Source organism: Symphodus melops, assembly GCF_947650265.1.
Source record: "Symphodus melops genome assembly, chromosome: 1".
NCBI classification, from domain to species: domain Eukaryota; kingdom Metazoa; phylum Chordata; class Actinopteri; order Labriformes; family Labridae; genus Symphodus; species Symphodus melops.
This window is the reverse complement of record NC_136691.1, coordinates 45,636,961-45,651,640: the sequence shown is the minus strand read 5'-3', so window position 1 is coordinate 45,651,640 and position 14,680 is coordinate 45,636,961. Positions and strand designations below refer to the sequence as shown.

The 14,680-nt window shown below is 40.3% G+C and overlaps 3 protein-coding genes and 1 long non-coding RNA gene across 4 annotated transcripts in view; 2 read left to right on the top strand and 2 right to left on the bottom strand.

The window, feature by feature from the left end:
* The window catches only part of nf2a (NF2, moesin-ezrin-radixin like (MERLIN) tumor suppressor a), a 30,021-nt gene extending 29,983 nt beyond the window's left edge, over positions 1-38 (bottom strand). Inside the window, exon 1 of the mRNA XM_079340766.1 lies at positions 21-38. The gene's annotated coding sequence lies outside the window, so the exon portion shown is untranslated. The remainder of the gene's footprint in view (positions 1-20) is intronic.
* A 149-nt stretch (positions 39-187) lies between these two features.
* fbxo21 (F-box protein 21) lies at positions 188-6,938 on the top strand. Its single transcript, XM_079340751.1, has 12 exons — positions 188-465; positions 1,192-1,327; positions 1,875-1,984; positions 2,182-2,303; positions 2,740-2,886; positions 3,149-3,285; positions 3,390-3,526; positions 4,104-4,283; positions 4,463-4,595; positions 4,740-4,930; positions 5,047-5,204; positions 5,876-6,938. The coding sequence occupies exons 1-12, from the start codon at positions 242-244 to the stop codon at positions 6,115-6,117; spliced, it is 1,917 nt and encodes a 638-aa protein (XP_079196877.1). The 5' UTR covers positions 188-241; the 3' UTR covers positions 6,118-6,938.
* A 249-nt stretch (positions 6,939-7,187) lies between these two features.
* Positions 7,188-10,907, bottom strand: LOC306821829. Its single transcript, XR_013778832.1, has 3 exons — positions 10,643-10,907; positions 10,362-10,439; positions 7,188-7,256 (listed from the first exon to the last, which is right to left on the bottom strand). It is a non-coding gene; the product is annotated as an uncharacterized lncRNA (long non-coding RNA).
* Positions 7,191-14,566, top strand: tesca (tescalcin a). Its single transcript, XM_079340368.1, has 8 exons — positions 7,191-7,275; positions 8,668-8,737; positions 9,190-9,270; positions 10,928-11,067; positions 12,340-12,401; positions 13,486-13,593; positions 13,685-13,732; positions 13,838-14,566. Exons 1-8 carry the CDS (start codon positions 7,215-7,217, stop codon positions 13,928-13,930), a joined length of 663 nt encoding a protein of 220 aa, XP_079196494.1. The 5' UTR covers positions 7,191-7,214; the 3' UTR covers positions 13,931-14,566.
* Positions 14,567-14,680: the final 114 nt, after the last annotated feature.

Genomic DNA, 14,680 nt, shown 5'->3' with positions numbered 1-14,680 from the left:
TTAGCAGACTAAAAACTTACGGTGTGCCACTTTTATAAAGCAATATAACCTCCAGCTCACATGATGAAGCTTAATTAAACGAAAAGCTCCTGAACCTGAAGGCAGCGCAGTTTCTTTTCTCGTCACGACTCAACAACCAATCGCACTGCACTACAGTTCCTTTGCCCCGCCCCCAGCTCTGCCCCCTGCGCCATAAAGAGGCGGAGTCCGAGCGATGAGGTAATCGGGGTAAACAGTAAAGATGGCGACGTCTGTAGCCGTAGAGAGGCATCCTAGTCGAAACGGAATTATTTCAGACCCCCAAACTAAAAATCTGACCGACCTGCCAACCGAGTTGCTCGAACACATTTTGTGCTTCCCTGTCCTCAAACATGTCGACATTTGTAACGTTTCCTGTTGCTGCAAGCGGCTACACGACGTTTGTCATGGAAGGGGAAAGGTCTGGGGACACCAGTACAAACTCAGGTGCTGTGATTTTCTTATGGTTATTTGGGAGTTTGGGCATCTGTATATTTTGCAAGACTATCAACACGATCAGCGTTTCTTTTAAAATAGTGTAGTTTTTAACCCAACATGGTTTCATGTCTGCGGAGGGGTTGGGTTGGTGAAGTGCGAACCCACCGCCTGTCAAGTCTTGTAATCTGCTGATGCACCAAATGCATCATTACAGCAGGCCAGTTTCTGCTCTGCACATGAGGCTGAGGCATGAAGATCACAGCGTGTAAATATCTCACAGCTTGTAACTTCTCCTCACATTTACACAGAGCAGCCAATCGTTAATCCGTGTGACCTTGAGTGTTTGTCATGTAGCCTGTGATCTACAGGAGAGTGCAGCTCAAAAACTAAGCCCTCCTCCTGACTGGTTTGGCTGTTTTTTCTCTCCTGCTTACTTTTGGAAACAAAAAGTCAAGATTATGAATTGGTTGCTATACATTGTTTGCATTTACAGTTGGGTCCGTAGGCTGTTAAATGAATGAATCTGAGGGGGAAATGTCATGCAGCAGTGTTGCACAGACCTCTTGTCATAGGCCTATAGACTTTTTTATTTATTTATTTTTTTTACCCAGATTGAAGAAACATGTCTTGGATGTTTGATGCAGACAGACATATGTCACATAACACTGTTAAAATACTCACAGTATGTTTTGCAGCATGTAACTAATATACTATTTTCATCGCCTTCATTAACAGATGGCCAAGACTGCAGAGGTTTTACCGTCAGAACGAGAGCTGTGACTGGCTCAGAGAATACAAAACACGCCATAGAGTTGGTATACAAATACAAAGGACTGTGGAGTCGATCTCAAAGAGATTTTTCACTGAAGTTGTAAGTAATTGGCTAGTTATCAAGTACATGTTGTTGTTGTTATTGCAATGATAACTTAGACATAACTTTAAGTAGATGTGACAGAATAATGAAATTTATGTTCAATTATTTGAATAAGTTACGTAGAAACGTTCAAATATTTAACTCAAATCAACTGTATTTGTAAGGGACCATGTAAACATATATGTAACCATTTGATGCATTGTACCAGAGCTAACCTTCAGCTAATTTACACCTGCAGTCCCTTGGCAGGTAACAGAACAACATTTATAAGAACATCAGCTGCATGTGGAGATAAAAGCAAAATGAGTGAGACGAAAAATGATTGAGAATGACCGAGTGCATTCTAGAGAGATTTTTCAGGTGATTTTTTTTTTTTAGATTAGATGTACCATTTGGGAGAAAACAAAGCATCTGTGTGGTATAACTGAACTTTTTTTGTGTATTAGCTTTTTGTGTGTGTTTGTGGTGTGTGGGAGGGTCTTTGTGCAGGAAAATGTATTGTGCTGTCAATGTTCCAAAACTAACCCTGAGATCTGTCAATCAGCCTTGCGTTGGCCAGGTGCTTGGAGACAGCTTTGCAGAGATCGAGTCACTCGGAATGCCGGAGCACTTCTGTGAAGACGAGCTCCTCTTCATCCTCAACTCCGACAAGAGGTGAGAGCGAAACTGCCCCCCCCCCCCCCCCCCCCCCCCCCCCCCCCCCCTCGGTTTAACCTCCAGTACTGGACTCGAACTCCTATTTTGCAGGCATTGAAAGGATTTGGTGTTAATCTCTGTTAGTGATGATGAGAGCTCATGTCGTGTTGCATGGCAGTTATTGTTTCTCTCCTCTGTTTTGTGGCCATCATTAGGAAAAGCCTGACGCTGAAGTACTATGCAAAGAAAATCCTTTACTTCCTGAGACAGCAGAACATCCTGAAGAGTTTGAAGCGCTTCCTGGAGCAGCCTGTGGAGCAGCAATCTGCTTTAGGGGGTGAGAAAGGACTAGACTAGGTCAAAACACTCCAGCAGTACTTGTAGTATGAAGGTCAACTTTATTAACAAATCAGACCGGTGCAGTACACCTTGTGGCCTTCAAAAAGGTCCTTCTGACGATTTAGTTAATAAAGTTGATCTTTGTTCTACACGTGTTGCTGCACTTTAACCTTTGGGAAGTTGTTACCAGCACTTTTCCTCACAAACAAGACTTAGAATCATGTCAAAAATCAGTAGATTAATCAGTGATGAGAAAGTAAGTAGCAGCCCTGAACGCTGCACATTTTGTGCTCGCTATAATGCCATTTGTTTTAATAGAAGTAGCAAAACTGCCTATACAATATCTTGTTTTCATTTGATACCTGTTTCTACAGTCAGTTATAATCCTGAATTCACACAAGCAGCTTCCTCTCGGCCTTGTCCACTTCCTCCAGGTGCTGTGCTGGTGGATCAGTATTGTAACCCACTGACTGATTTAACACTGAGCAGCATATCTTCCCAGCTGGATGAGATCGCAGACAAAGTGAAGAAGATGCTGAGAATCAAGAACCCCTCTCATCCCAGCCTACGCATCGCTCAAGGTGAGCCATCAAACAACCAAAACCTTATTGTAAAGGGCTCTTCTTTTTTTTTTTTTTTTTTATGTAAATTTTTTTTTTCTCCTCATCTTTTCCAAAGTTTTTCTCCAAAAAAAAAGAGTCGGCAGTAGATGCTTAAAGCCAGAAGGCATGGGGTACTATTCCCAGCAGAGTTTGAAAACAATTGATACCAGTATATTTTGGCCTGGAGGGAAAATTTGGCTCTTGTGCTGTTGACACGTGTGATTTCTTGTGCATGACACAGGTGACTGTTTAGTGGTGGAGGACTTTGAGCTCCAGCGGCAGGTGGTGTGTGCTCTAAACTCAGTCTTGTATGAGCAGCTTCAGTTTAAAGGCAATGAGTTTGACTACTACAACCCCCTCAATTCTTACATCCACCAGGTACATCTTCTTTAACATTCTCCCTTTACATCACAAACGTTGTGGGTGATTTACATTTGTTCTCTTTTAAGAACCATTACCATTTGTTCCTTTCTTTAATTCAGGTACTACAACGCCGTACAGGAATTCCCATCAGCCTCTCTGTTCTCTACATGACATTAGCCAGGAAGCTGGGTGTCCAGCTGGAACCTGTCAACTTCCCCAATCATTTTCTGCTGCGTTGGTGCCAAAAGCCAAAAGGGTACAACTTTTCTTTTTCTTTTCTTTTTTTTTAAAGTCTCTTCGGGCTGTCTTAGAGCAGAGCTTTTTTTTCTAATAGTTCCTCACTTCAAGAGGAGAAAAGTTCAACTTGGATTATTAGTTCACTATCTTGAAGCAACAATTTCAATTATTTAACAGACTTCTTCAATTTAAATCATGATATAGATTGAGATCATAACTTACTGCTGGAATTATTCATGACACATTCAATGAAATAAAAGTCTATTTTAGAATGAGAGTGTGAGGAATAAAAACAAAAGTGCAAAGTGGAAAACGTAAAACTATATTGAAAAAAGAAATATGAGTGACACTTCCTCAGATACATTGTGTCTCATAAGCTTATGTGAACATTAAAAGACCGTGACTCTTCGCTGATCGAGTTTTTGTTTTTGGTAAAGAATCAATAAAAGAATATTTGTATTTTACATACTAAATTGTTATGCTATATATTTGTTTGAATTTTGATGCAGTAAGCCTTATCCAGTCATGCTCATTAAAACAGGCTAATATGATGGATAACAGTTGAATATATCTAAATGTTACTCCTGCTCCCGCAGGAGTGAGGACATCTATGACTTTGTCTACATCGATGCCTTTGGTAAAGGCAAACAGTTGACAGCCAAGGAGTGCGAGTACCTTATCGGCCACCAGGTGACAGCAGATTATTATAATGCCATCAGCACCACCGAGGTGCTGCTCAGGATGGTGGGAAACCTGCTGAACATCGGCAAGAGAGGGTGAGAGATGCACACCGGACTCTCTCAACTTACAACAGTGAATGGTTTAGGCCTGCGAATGTTTTCAAAAAATGTAATAAATGGATCGTTTGAGTGCATTAGATGGTTGCTACAATCAAATCTATAAATGACTGTTATGCTCTCTTCGAATGATATCATCTATCATGTGTTTCTCTCAGGGAGGGGAATGAGAAATCCTACCAGCTGCTGAGAGACTCTCTGGATCTCTACCTCACTATCAATCCAGATAATGTGCAGTACCTGCTGTTGCAGGCTCGCCTCTACTTCCACCTGGGCATCTGGCCAGAAAAGGTCAGCTTACACAAAGGCTTTCTTCTTGTGCTCAAATAGGATTAAATTCATATAGGACAAATAATTACCCAGTACAACACACTCACCATCCAGCCCTCTTAATATTAGCACATTGTCTGTCCATGTTTATCCTCTCCCTCTCAGGTGTTAGACATCCTGCAGCACATCCAGGCGTTGGATCCGTCCCAGCATGGGGCAGTGGGTTACCTGGTGCAGCACACGCTGGAGCACATTCAGCACAAGAAGCATCCCGTCACACCTGAGGTGAAGAAGCGGGGTGCTCCAGAACACGTGGAAGTCCAGTATTCAGTCGGCCTCATCATGAAACACAAGAGGTAGGTCAGGCTAACATGCACTACAGTGGTCCCTCTCTTATTTAATGTCCTTTATCCGAATACAATCTGCCTTAAGAATCCTCATACATTTCTTTTGTTCTGTCTTCTTCCATCAGGTCAGGTTACAACTGTGTGATCTACGGCTGGGACCCAAAGTGCACCATGAGCCAGGAGTGGATCACCACCATGAGGGTCCACCAGCTATCCAACGGGGCCAACCAGCCTTTCTACAACGTCCTCGTCCAGGACGGAACGTGTCGTTACGCAGCACAGGGTTCGTTTGCACAAACTTGCATGACGATGAAACACAAGACATCTTAACCCTTAAATGGTAATTTCCGTACACATTACATATGGCCACCCTTCTGCACCTCAGTAAGGTCGAGAAGCATGTGAGCCTCACTCAGCCAATCAGAAGAGATCACCCTACGTCACTGATCCTGCTATTGTGGCATTTGAACCAAATATGATAACTTCGTCAATGTTCATTTTTCTAAATGAAATTAAAAAAATGGAAAAATATTTTAACAAAAATAAAGTTCTGTTATGTCCCCAAATAACACTCTTGAGATTGAATTTCAATGAGGGCCCTATAAAGACTTAATGCTGGTCAAAGATGCTTGGCTGTAGAGCCAGTAAAAAAAGAAAATCTGCATTAAGACGTTTACTATGTTTGGGCAAGAATTTCTAATTGTGTCCTCCAGACACCATACTGACATAAATCAAGATAAAGAAAAGTAAATAATCATCTGTCAGTCACAATCTTTACAATGAACTCGAATGAATCGGTACAACCCTTTTTACATATCATGACAGGTAGTGTATGTTCAATAATACTGGCAGGGAGTGTAATGATTAAAATCCCTTCTTCCTCTCCTCAGTCTAATTTCTTTATGTAAACTGGAATACTTTATCTCTGATCAGTGTCCCTCCTTTTTTCCTCAGAGAACCTGGAGCCCCACTCTGCCCCGCTGGAGATCGGCCACCCGGAGGTGGGACGCTACTTCTCAGAGTTCGCCGACACCCACTACGCTGCCAACGAAGAGCTGCAGACGCGATACCCCGAGGACATGGTTGAGACTTTGGGAACGGTGCAGGAGCTTTACCACAGACTCACGCCTGGCTGTGCGAACCAGGACCAGGCTTCAGCCACAGACCAAAACGACCACCAAGCCACGCCCATGTAGCAAAGCAGTCGTTTCCTACACCCAGACGAACAAATCACTGCACACCCATTCTTAATTCACAATCCGACTTCGCTACGTGGTTTGAATGAATAAACCAGGAAGCAGTATTTTCAACAAACAAAGACTTGAAGCTGTGCTCCTGTGCAGGAGTGAAAGGATTTATTTTAATATTTCCCTTTTCTGGAAAAGTCCAGAAACGTGCAGAAAAATGTTACTACTGCATCAATTTAAATACCACCGTGTATTTGTTGTGAAAACGAAGTCAAAACTACAGAGTGGCATAGCTAGTTGACAGTATTTTACTAACGATGCAGGACTTTCACATCCCTCCTCAAAGTTGAGTTTGGAAACTCAAAATAATTTTGAAAAGAACAGACTTCAAGGAAAATAACAGAATGTTTGAGTTAAAGAGTTAAGTCGAAGTCGTGTGTTCAGAATGGGTGGTCAGGTGCTGTAAATCTCCCTTTACCTAAAACCAACAATACCCTGCACACAGCACTAGATAAACAAGCCCTCAGCATATAAGCCAAAACCCCTTAGTACAGTAACCGTGCCACATAAAAGACTATGATGAAAAAAATCTTCGTACATTTGCTTTTTTTTCCCTCCATCTTTTAAAGTTCCATGCACTTTTAAAGTCCATCATTCACCGTTGTAGATAATCATGTTGTTTTTTCTGTATATTTACAATTGAAACATGTAGGATGTCAAAGCTCTTGTTGAGCTGTTCATGGAAAATACTGAAGAACACTGCTGACTTGAAACGGCTATGACCCTAAACGTTAAGGAAGTTACAAACAAAATAAAGCGTTTCAAGTTTTGTTTTTTTTCTAGCTTTTTTTATAACTTATGAGCGCACTGATTCCTTATTGTGATGTTAACCAGGATTTACAGCAGGACACTGAAGACAAACCGGACACAGAGCAGGTAATTTCTCCACAGGCTGTATGGAATTTAGGACCTTGAGGGTGCCAGATGTTTCCAGGGACGCCCGCAGACTAACAGTTGCGTCGACCTGCCGGCAGCAGCGCAGCAGTGAAGAAAAGTCGAGTCAGTTGAGGCAGACTGTGCGTCCTGACGCGCAGGCATCAGCAGCGATGGGAGCTTCGCAGACGCGCTCCGAGCACAAGTACCAGGACCTGGTGGACAGGACGGGATGTAAGTAGAGAAAAGCAACAGGCAATGTTTTAATATGAGAAACTCTTAACACTGCGGATTAAGTGAACGAACCTGGTGAAGTTAAATCGCATAGTTTCGTGCTACATTTGCGGTGGTGTGGACATGTTTAAAGTAAATAAAAGACAAACTAGAAAACATTTAACACTGGAATATTTGTTGTCACTGTGTCACAAGTGTATGACTTGATATTAAGGGGGTCAATTCAAATGCTGCTGTGATAACGACATAAATGCATTCTGTGCCTTAACTTTTGACAATAATGCTGTTATTTAAAGCCACATGTTTTATGAACGAAGAGTTTGAGTCACCTTTTCTAAAGTTTCTGTCCGTAGTCTACATTCAGCCTGTATCTATACTTCCTCACTTTGCGGTCTGCGTGTTGAGTCCGATTGTTTGACACTTTCTAGTCATAAACTCCCCTCCTCTCTATTCTGTTAACGCTTGGATGTGGAACAGTTAAATAAAGAAATGAAACAAAAAGCAGACCGAAACAGCAGAAGTGTTGATCCAGTTTTAGGAAGGGCATCAATGTCCTCATGTTGAAACATTTGCAGGGCCATGCAGACAGATCCTTTTTTCAATCCCAGACCGAATTCAGTTTTATTGATATTGTAATTGGTGAAACTTTGAACTGTGCTATCACCTTTATGGTTCTCTTAAGGCACAGCATTGACCTTATTTATTCGTCGGTTTAGTTTGAGGTTTTATGAACATGAATGTTCTGGGGCACTCTGATGAAATGTCATTGCATTTTGAGACGTTTTGCTGAGCGCACAATCATTTTATTTGTGGCTACAATACCTGTGTTATTTAAGTAAATGTTGTATTACATCTGCATGTGATCCTATAATAGCTTGAACTCACTTGTTTCTGCACGCTTGACACCCCCTGTGAATAGTCTTCAGCCAATGTTTAGCCACTACTGTTGTTACTGCAAACATCCACTTGGCAGACTCTGAGAAAGTGGTACAAATCAAAATACACACAGCTGTCTGTGGAAACACTTGAAAATGTCAAAACTATTTTTATATGGGACCAGGCAGGACTAGTTTATGATGTTTGGACCTTTCCACACATGTTCACTAGTCTATACAGTTAGTTAATGATTTAAGGAACCCTCCTGAAATGTCATAACATGTCAATGCTACTACTGAGCAGGGTGTTTTCTTTCCCATTCATCTGAGAGCATATTTGGACCTGACTTCCAACTTCAACTCTGTGGTTGTGTATTGATGTTTAACTTTTATTGAATGTTGAGCATCCATTAGAAACAACTGAGGGAGTGCAGTATACGCCTGTTTCTGGGTGTGGACTAATAACAGGTGTACTCTGTCATACACTCATGTTGTTGTTTGTGTTTCTCTTTTTCAGTTTCACTGGAGCAGATTAAAAACCTTCACAAAAGATTCCAGCACCTGAGTGGAAACGAAGAAACAATAAGGTAAAATATGTTTTAGGTGTCAAATCTCTGCTGGACATGTGAATGTGAGTTTAGTCTTTGCACTGAAGATGAAATACTCCCTGCATGCATGGTGGCCAGAGTGATGAATTATGGGTATTTTTGGTATCTCTGGCACAGAGACAAACGAGCAACATATGGTGACATGCGGACACACAAGGCAAATACAATATGTCAATCCACCATGCACATATTCTACACACACTTATCTATGTATAAACGCACACACACCTGCCAAAATGGCGTGTTGGTTGTGATCGATGATCACTTCCTTTTGTTTAAAAAAGAAACTAGGAACAAATGTTGAACATGGTAGGTATTTCTTTGATCACTGTAACTGTTCATGTAACTTCCCATGAATAACAGTCAGTGTTGAACATGCAGACTCTTTGCTGTGTACTAAATGACAGTGTTTATTTTTTCCCCTGCTGCAGTAAGGAAAACTTGGACAGAATACCAGCCCTCGCCAACAATCCAATCAGAAAGCAAATAATTGACGCTTTCTTCGATAAAAGGTGGGTATAGTCTTACTGCGTCTCATATTACCAAGCAATCGTTATTTATAAAGCAACAATTCATAACAAGTGATATCTTGAGACGCTTTACCAAAGAGCATACACTTCCGAAGGTGGAGGTCGGAGCAGGCTATGCATGAATGAAGACGGTGGTTGACAAAGTCTGACGGCGTCTGCTGTCTGTAGTATTTCCAGCATTTATAACTTATCAAAGGTCAGTCTGCGTTAGCAAGAACATTTCTCAACCTCAAACACCAGGTCAATAGTCATATTTGAGAGAAGATAATGGGCCTTTGTTTTTTTCTCCATGTACCAGAGGCCTTTTTTCGTTTCCTTCTAACAGAGCCAGACGAGCTGCTGCCAGTCTTAGTGCAAAGATAAGATAACTGTAACCTAGCAGCGTGTTCAACTAACTTGGTGGTTAACTTTATATTTACCTTCCAAATGGGAGTAGACTTATTTCTTTTTTTTGTTCCCATTGGGTTGGCCCAACTGTGGCATTGACTTGTGTATGGATAGCAAGACGTTTGTATGCACACACATACACACAGAATCACTAAATGCCATTCATGATTTTATTTCTATCTCCATTGATCATATCTACTTGAACTCCTAACATTAAGGTATTTAAATAAATGTAATATCCCAGTGTATTTGTTAACCACAATAGTGACCCAGGTCATTTGTTAAATTCCTTTAAGACTAAAAAAAGAAGATGTTTGTCACAACACCAGTACTAACAAAAGAAAATGTGCTAGATTCAAATGCAGCGTGGCTGATTGCTATCATAGACTGTATAAACACGTTGGTGTAGTCATAGTAACTTCACCCATCAGTCCCTGAGGCTGACTTTTTGAAGCTGGATAATGTTGGTCACCATATTGAACATGCTGTCTCAAACAAACCTTTCAGTCAACTAGCAACAGGTATAAACGGGGAGCTGCCCCTGTCTGTCAGTCAACTCAGCCACGCCTTTTACTTCTAACTCTTAGCCATCATATATTCAAACAGATCAGTTATATTAAAATTCACCTCCTGTAAAGCGTGAACCATTAAAGACATGAGCTGTGAAGACGCATCATTTTTCTCACCCGAACCCAGGCTGTAGTCACGTTCGTCTGCCATGTTGAAGTGGACATTTTATCTTTCGGAGTCAGCCACCCTGGCTCCTAAACAGTTTCATTTAATCACATTCATTAGAAAATTCTTGATTGCATTTAGAAGGCTGGTAATGTGGGTGTTATGTCAACGTACAACACAAATGGAGTGCAGTTTGTTAAAACAAAATATATTTATCATTGCAAAAAGTAAAAAAAAGTTCAGATTTTATAGCTTTCAAGACACTTTTTTAAAAAGCTGCATTTCCTCTTACTTTGGAAAGACTGGTTAAACAGATCTGACCACAACCAGACTCATAAGCACACAACTCATGTCCACAATGGGAGCCTGAAATGAAAGATCAGCAAAACATTTAATGTGTTATCCATATTTTAGGCCAAAATGTTCACGTTCCTAAGTCTACACTACAAATTAATTAAATGGAGATTCCCATTATTGTGTCAAGCGAGGATTTTCCTTTTGAAAAAAAATGTTAAAGAGGTTGATGGGGAAAAAAGCTACATTAGCTGAACTTTGATTTCTTCTCTCTGTCCTCCAGGAACCAACATGAGGAAGAGGTGGGTTCCTTCGAGGAGATCGGTTTCGAGCAGTTCCTCATGGTCATGTCCCACTTCCGCCCTCCAACCTTGAAGACGACGGAGGAGGAGAAGGAAGCTCTGAGAAAGGAGAAGCTTCGCTGTAAGACGCCTCGATTAATTTGAACTGACAGGATTAGAAACGAGAGAACCAGAAATACTTGTCAGTTAAGATCATCACGCTCAGAGCTCCAGCTGGGGATTAAGTATTTGTCTTCTGTATTCCTTGTCTTTCCAAGGAAAAATACCAGAAAAATATTCTGCTGATGTGAGTTTTTTTTTTATTCAAACCAACCCTACAGGCCACTAACAGTACAGCTGCATGTGTTTTGCACTCCATTCATTGCTACATTGGAGAGTTTTGAAAGTGATCACGAAAAGCTTCAAAGAAAGTGTGATCCATCAATCTAAATTCAGTCAAAGATGGTATTGTAACATAAGATCATCATGAACTTTTAAGTTTTAGAGCTGTACCTTCTGTCCACTCCGCTTCCCTTGTGAGATTTGTTACTTCCTACATTTACCAGAATAACTCCAGAGAAAGCTCGTTGAAATTAGGTTGATGGAAATCTTCTGTCAGCAGGGCTGGTTTTAAAACGGTATCTGTCTGGGGAACACGCACCCTCAAACGGTCTTGTTCGTGAAGCGTTGTTGTGAAGAGGAATCTTAGATCGAGCCCCCTTAAGACTCAGATTGTGTTCACTGAACCAATATCATACAACTTCCTGAACAACACATTTCTTGTTATTCAGGTTGAAGCACATTTTAATGAAGCAGCATGAGCCACTTGTTTCTGATGCTCTCAGATAATTATGAATGAATGTCCTCCGTGGCCCTATGAGAGGCTGTAGATGCTATTCAAACACGTTGGGTTGCTTTGTCTTCACTGAACCTGCAAAGTACAATGGGCAAATGTTATATGGGACAAACTCCCCTTCCTCCCACAGAAACAGGAAATGTATACAAAGATGGGGTTTTTTTGCCACTCAAATAACAAGCAACTCTCATATGGTGAACATTTTGAACAGCACTTAATGTAGCGCACCCCACATGTGAGAGTGCAAACGGAGTAGGAGTGCGGCTTTGTGTCCTTTGCACTTCCACTGAAGAGACCTAAAATGAAACTTGGGAATTCTCTGAAAAAAAAAAAAAAGATTTATTACCTAACTCTTTAAAATAATTTAATAATTTATATGAGTCAAGGTTATGCTGCTTTATTAGTTATTCTACTCTGTTATCTGTGCCTCTGTCAAAACATTCCTCCAATCCCGACTTCCTCTGCCCTGTCAGTAACATCCTGCCCTGATTGAACTGATGAGAGAAAGGTCCTTAGAAATCAGAGCTACCACTCAAGCAGTCTGTTCTTTCTCTCTAGTCCTGTTCAACATGCACGACACAGACAATGATGGCACCATCACCCTGGAGGAGTACAGGAAGGTAGGAAAGCTTTTCATGATACAGTACGTGGGGGGGGGGGGGTTTCAAACTTGACTATGAGGTCTCTAAAATAATACATTTATTAGCCTGTATTAGAATGTGAGAAGAAGTGGATTTATTTTAGACCTTTTAGTTAAATCCTTTGTTTGTCTTCAGCAAGTGATTTTGACTATTACTACTATTATTCATTTTAAATCTTTTTTTTTTTTTTGGGGGGGGGGGCATGATTGTTTTAGATTAACATAACTGTATGAGCCACACCATTTTACATCTACACATCTAAATTGGATCTCATTACTAACAGTATAATTTGAAAAATACACATGTAAATTAACTTGCCTTACTCTAAATGCAATCATATATTGACTTTTCTAACTGATTACTTTACTGAGGTATGCTGCAGCTGCTCTGCACTACGTCAGTAAGGTCTTACACTCAATACACAATTAACATAAGGAGGTTCATGTTGTCACACCCAAACAGGTGTAAGTAGTATTTTACTCAGTCTGTGAACGACCATAGAAAGACATAATTAGTCCAAATGAGTGCACTGGATCTTGCTGGTATAATTAGTTTGCAATTAAAGCACAATAACAAGCTGACAGACTGTGATTTTCTGTCCTATAAATATATAATTAGAGTAAGAGTATAAGTGTTGCATTTGTGAAACTAAGAACTGTTGTTAACAGTTCAACAACATGCTAAAACTAACTTCTCAGTGTTCAGATGATCTAATGCATTTCTCCTCTCAGACACAGCACAGTAATGATAAGTGTGGACTTTTAACATATAAATTAAGCAAAGGTGGAAAAGAATTTGTTTGTAATGCAAATATCTGCATTGGCAACTGGCCAAAAAGAGTTAGAAAATATCTGCAGATTGGACATCATGAAATATCCATTACAGTTGATGAAGTCATTTTTACATTTACAAAGACCTAAAGTTAAATCAAGATTTTTTTTTTTTCTAATTGATTTAACCTTTTTTTATTTTTTAATTTCCTCTTGCTGTCGACCTCATGTAGTGGAGGTTTAACGTTTCCTCTGTAAGCGTAATAACACTTGCACTCTTTTCCACGTCCAAGGTGGTAGAGGAGCTTCTGTCTAAAAGCGGCGCCATCGGCCTGGAAGCTGCCAAAGCTATAGCAGATGCTGCCATGTTGGAAGTGGCGAGCACCAATGTTCCCCACATGGTAATGGATCCGAGCAGAACTAAACTGTTACGATAAATTCTCTCATCTCTGCTGCATAGTAACTCATGAACCTGTCTCTCCATCATTGCAGGCTCCGGATGATTTCTATGAAGGAATTACATTTGAGCATTTTGAACAGGTTTGCACTTTTACAACTTTTTTATCAACCTCTTCAATCTCTCTCTTTTTTTTTTTTTTTTTTAAATCTATCTCTCCCTTAAAACATTTTGTTCCCTTCTTCTAGATCCTGAAAGGACTTGAAATGGAGTCTAGGATGCATATTCGCTTTCTGGATGTAGATACCACAACAATGCGCTGTGGGAAATCGACCTCTTAAAGAGATGTTTATGTTGCTGCTGTTTTTAGTAGGAACTCTCCATTCCTTAAATGGATCTAAACCAAACACTTTGATATGCACTACTATATTTTAAGACTGAGGAATATGATCATAAATCTAATGTTGTCTAATATTTAATTATATTTTTATACTTACAACAAGGGCTTTAATCTTCTGATGCAGTGAAACTTTAGGTAAGATGGCGCTCAATGAAGGAGTTTGTGTCCCATGTTTCAAACGCTTCCATTTCTCATTGTTTCATTTGATCAGGTTTCAAACTAACGCACTACCTCTCTGATTTCTCCTTTTTATAAAAATAATAATAACATCTTAATATGTAACCAGCTTTCTGTGTGAAAAATACTTTAAGAAGAGGTTTTTGAGTCCTCCTCAGTGGCAGCTCTGGCATTCATGGGTCATCTTTTCATGGCCGCCATCCAGAGCGTGAGACTGTGGCACATAGCATTCCTCTGCAGCTCCAGTGTTCTTCTGAGATTCAAAACACTCAACTGCTGTTCTGGTAAATGATACAAAAAAAATGTCCCCATATTTTTGCATCTTCCCTCACACTAATATCTGTTTTGCACTGAACTGTAACATAACATAAATGAAAGACCTGATTAAAAGATAATATAAGTGTTTTTTGGGGAGTGTTTTGTTGAAAGTATTCACAAAGCTACAATGAATGTTCTCTTTTGGAGTTGTGATAGGAATATGACGTTTTCTTGCTGTGAAACAGCAACACTGATT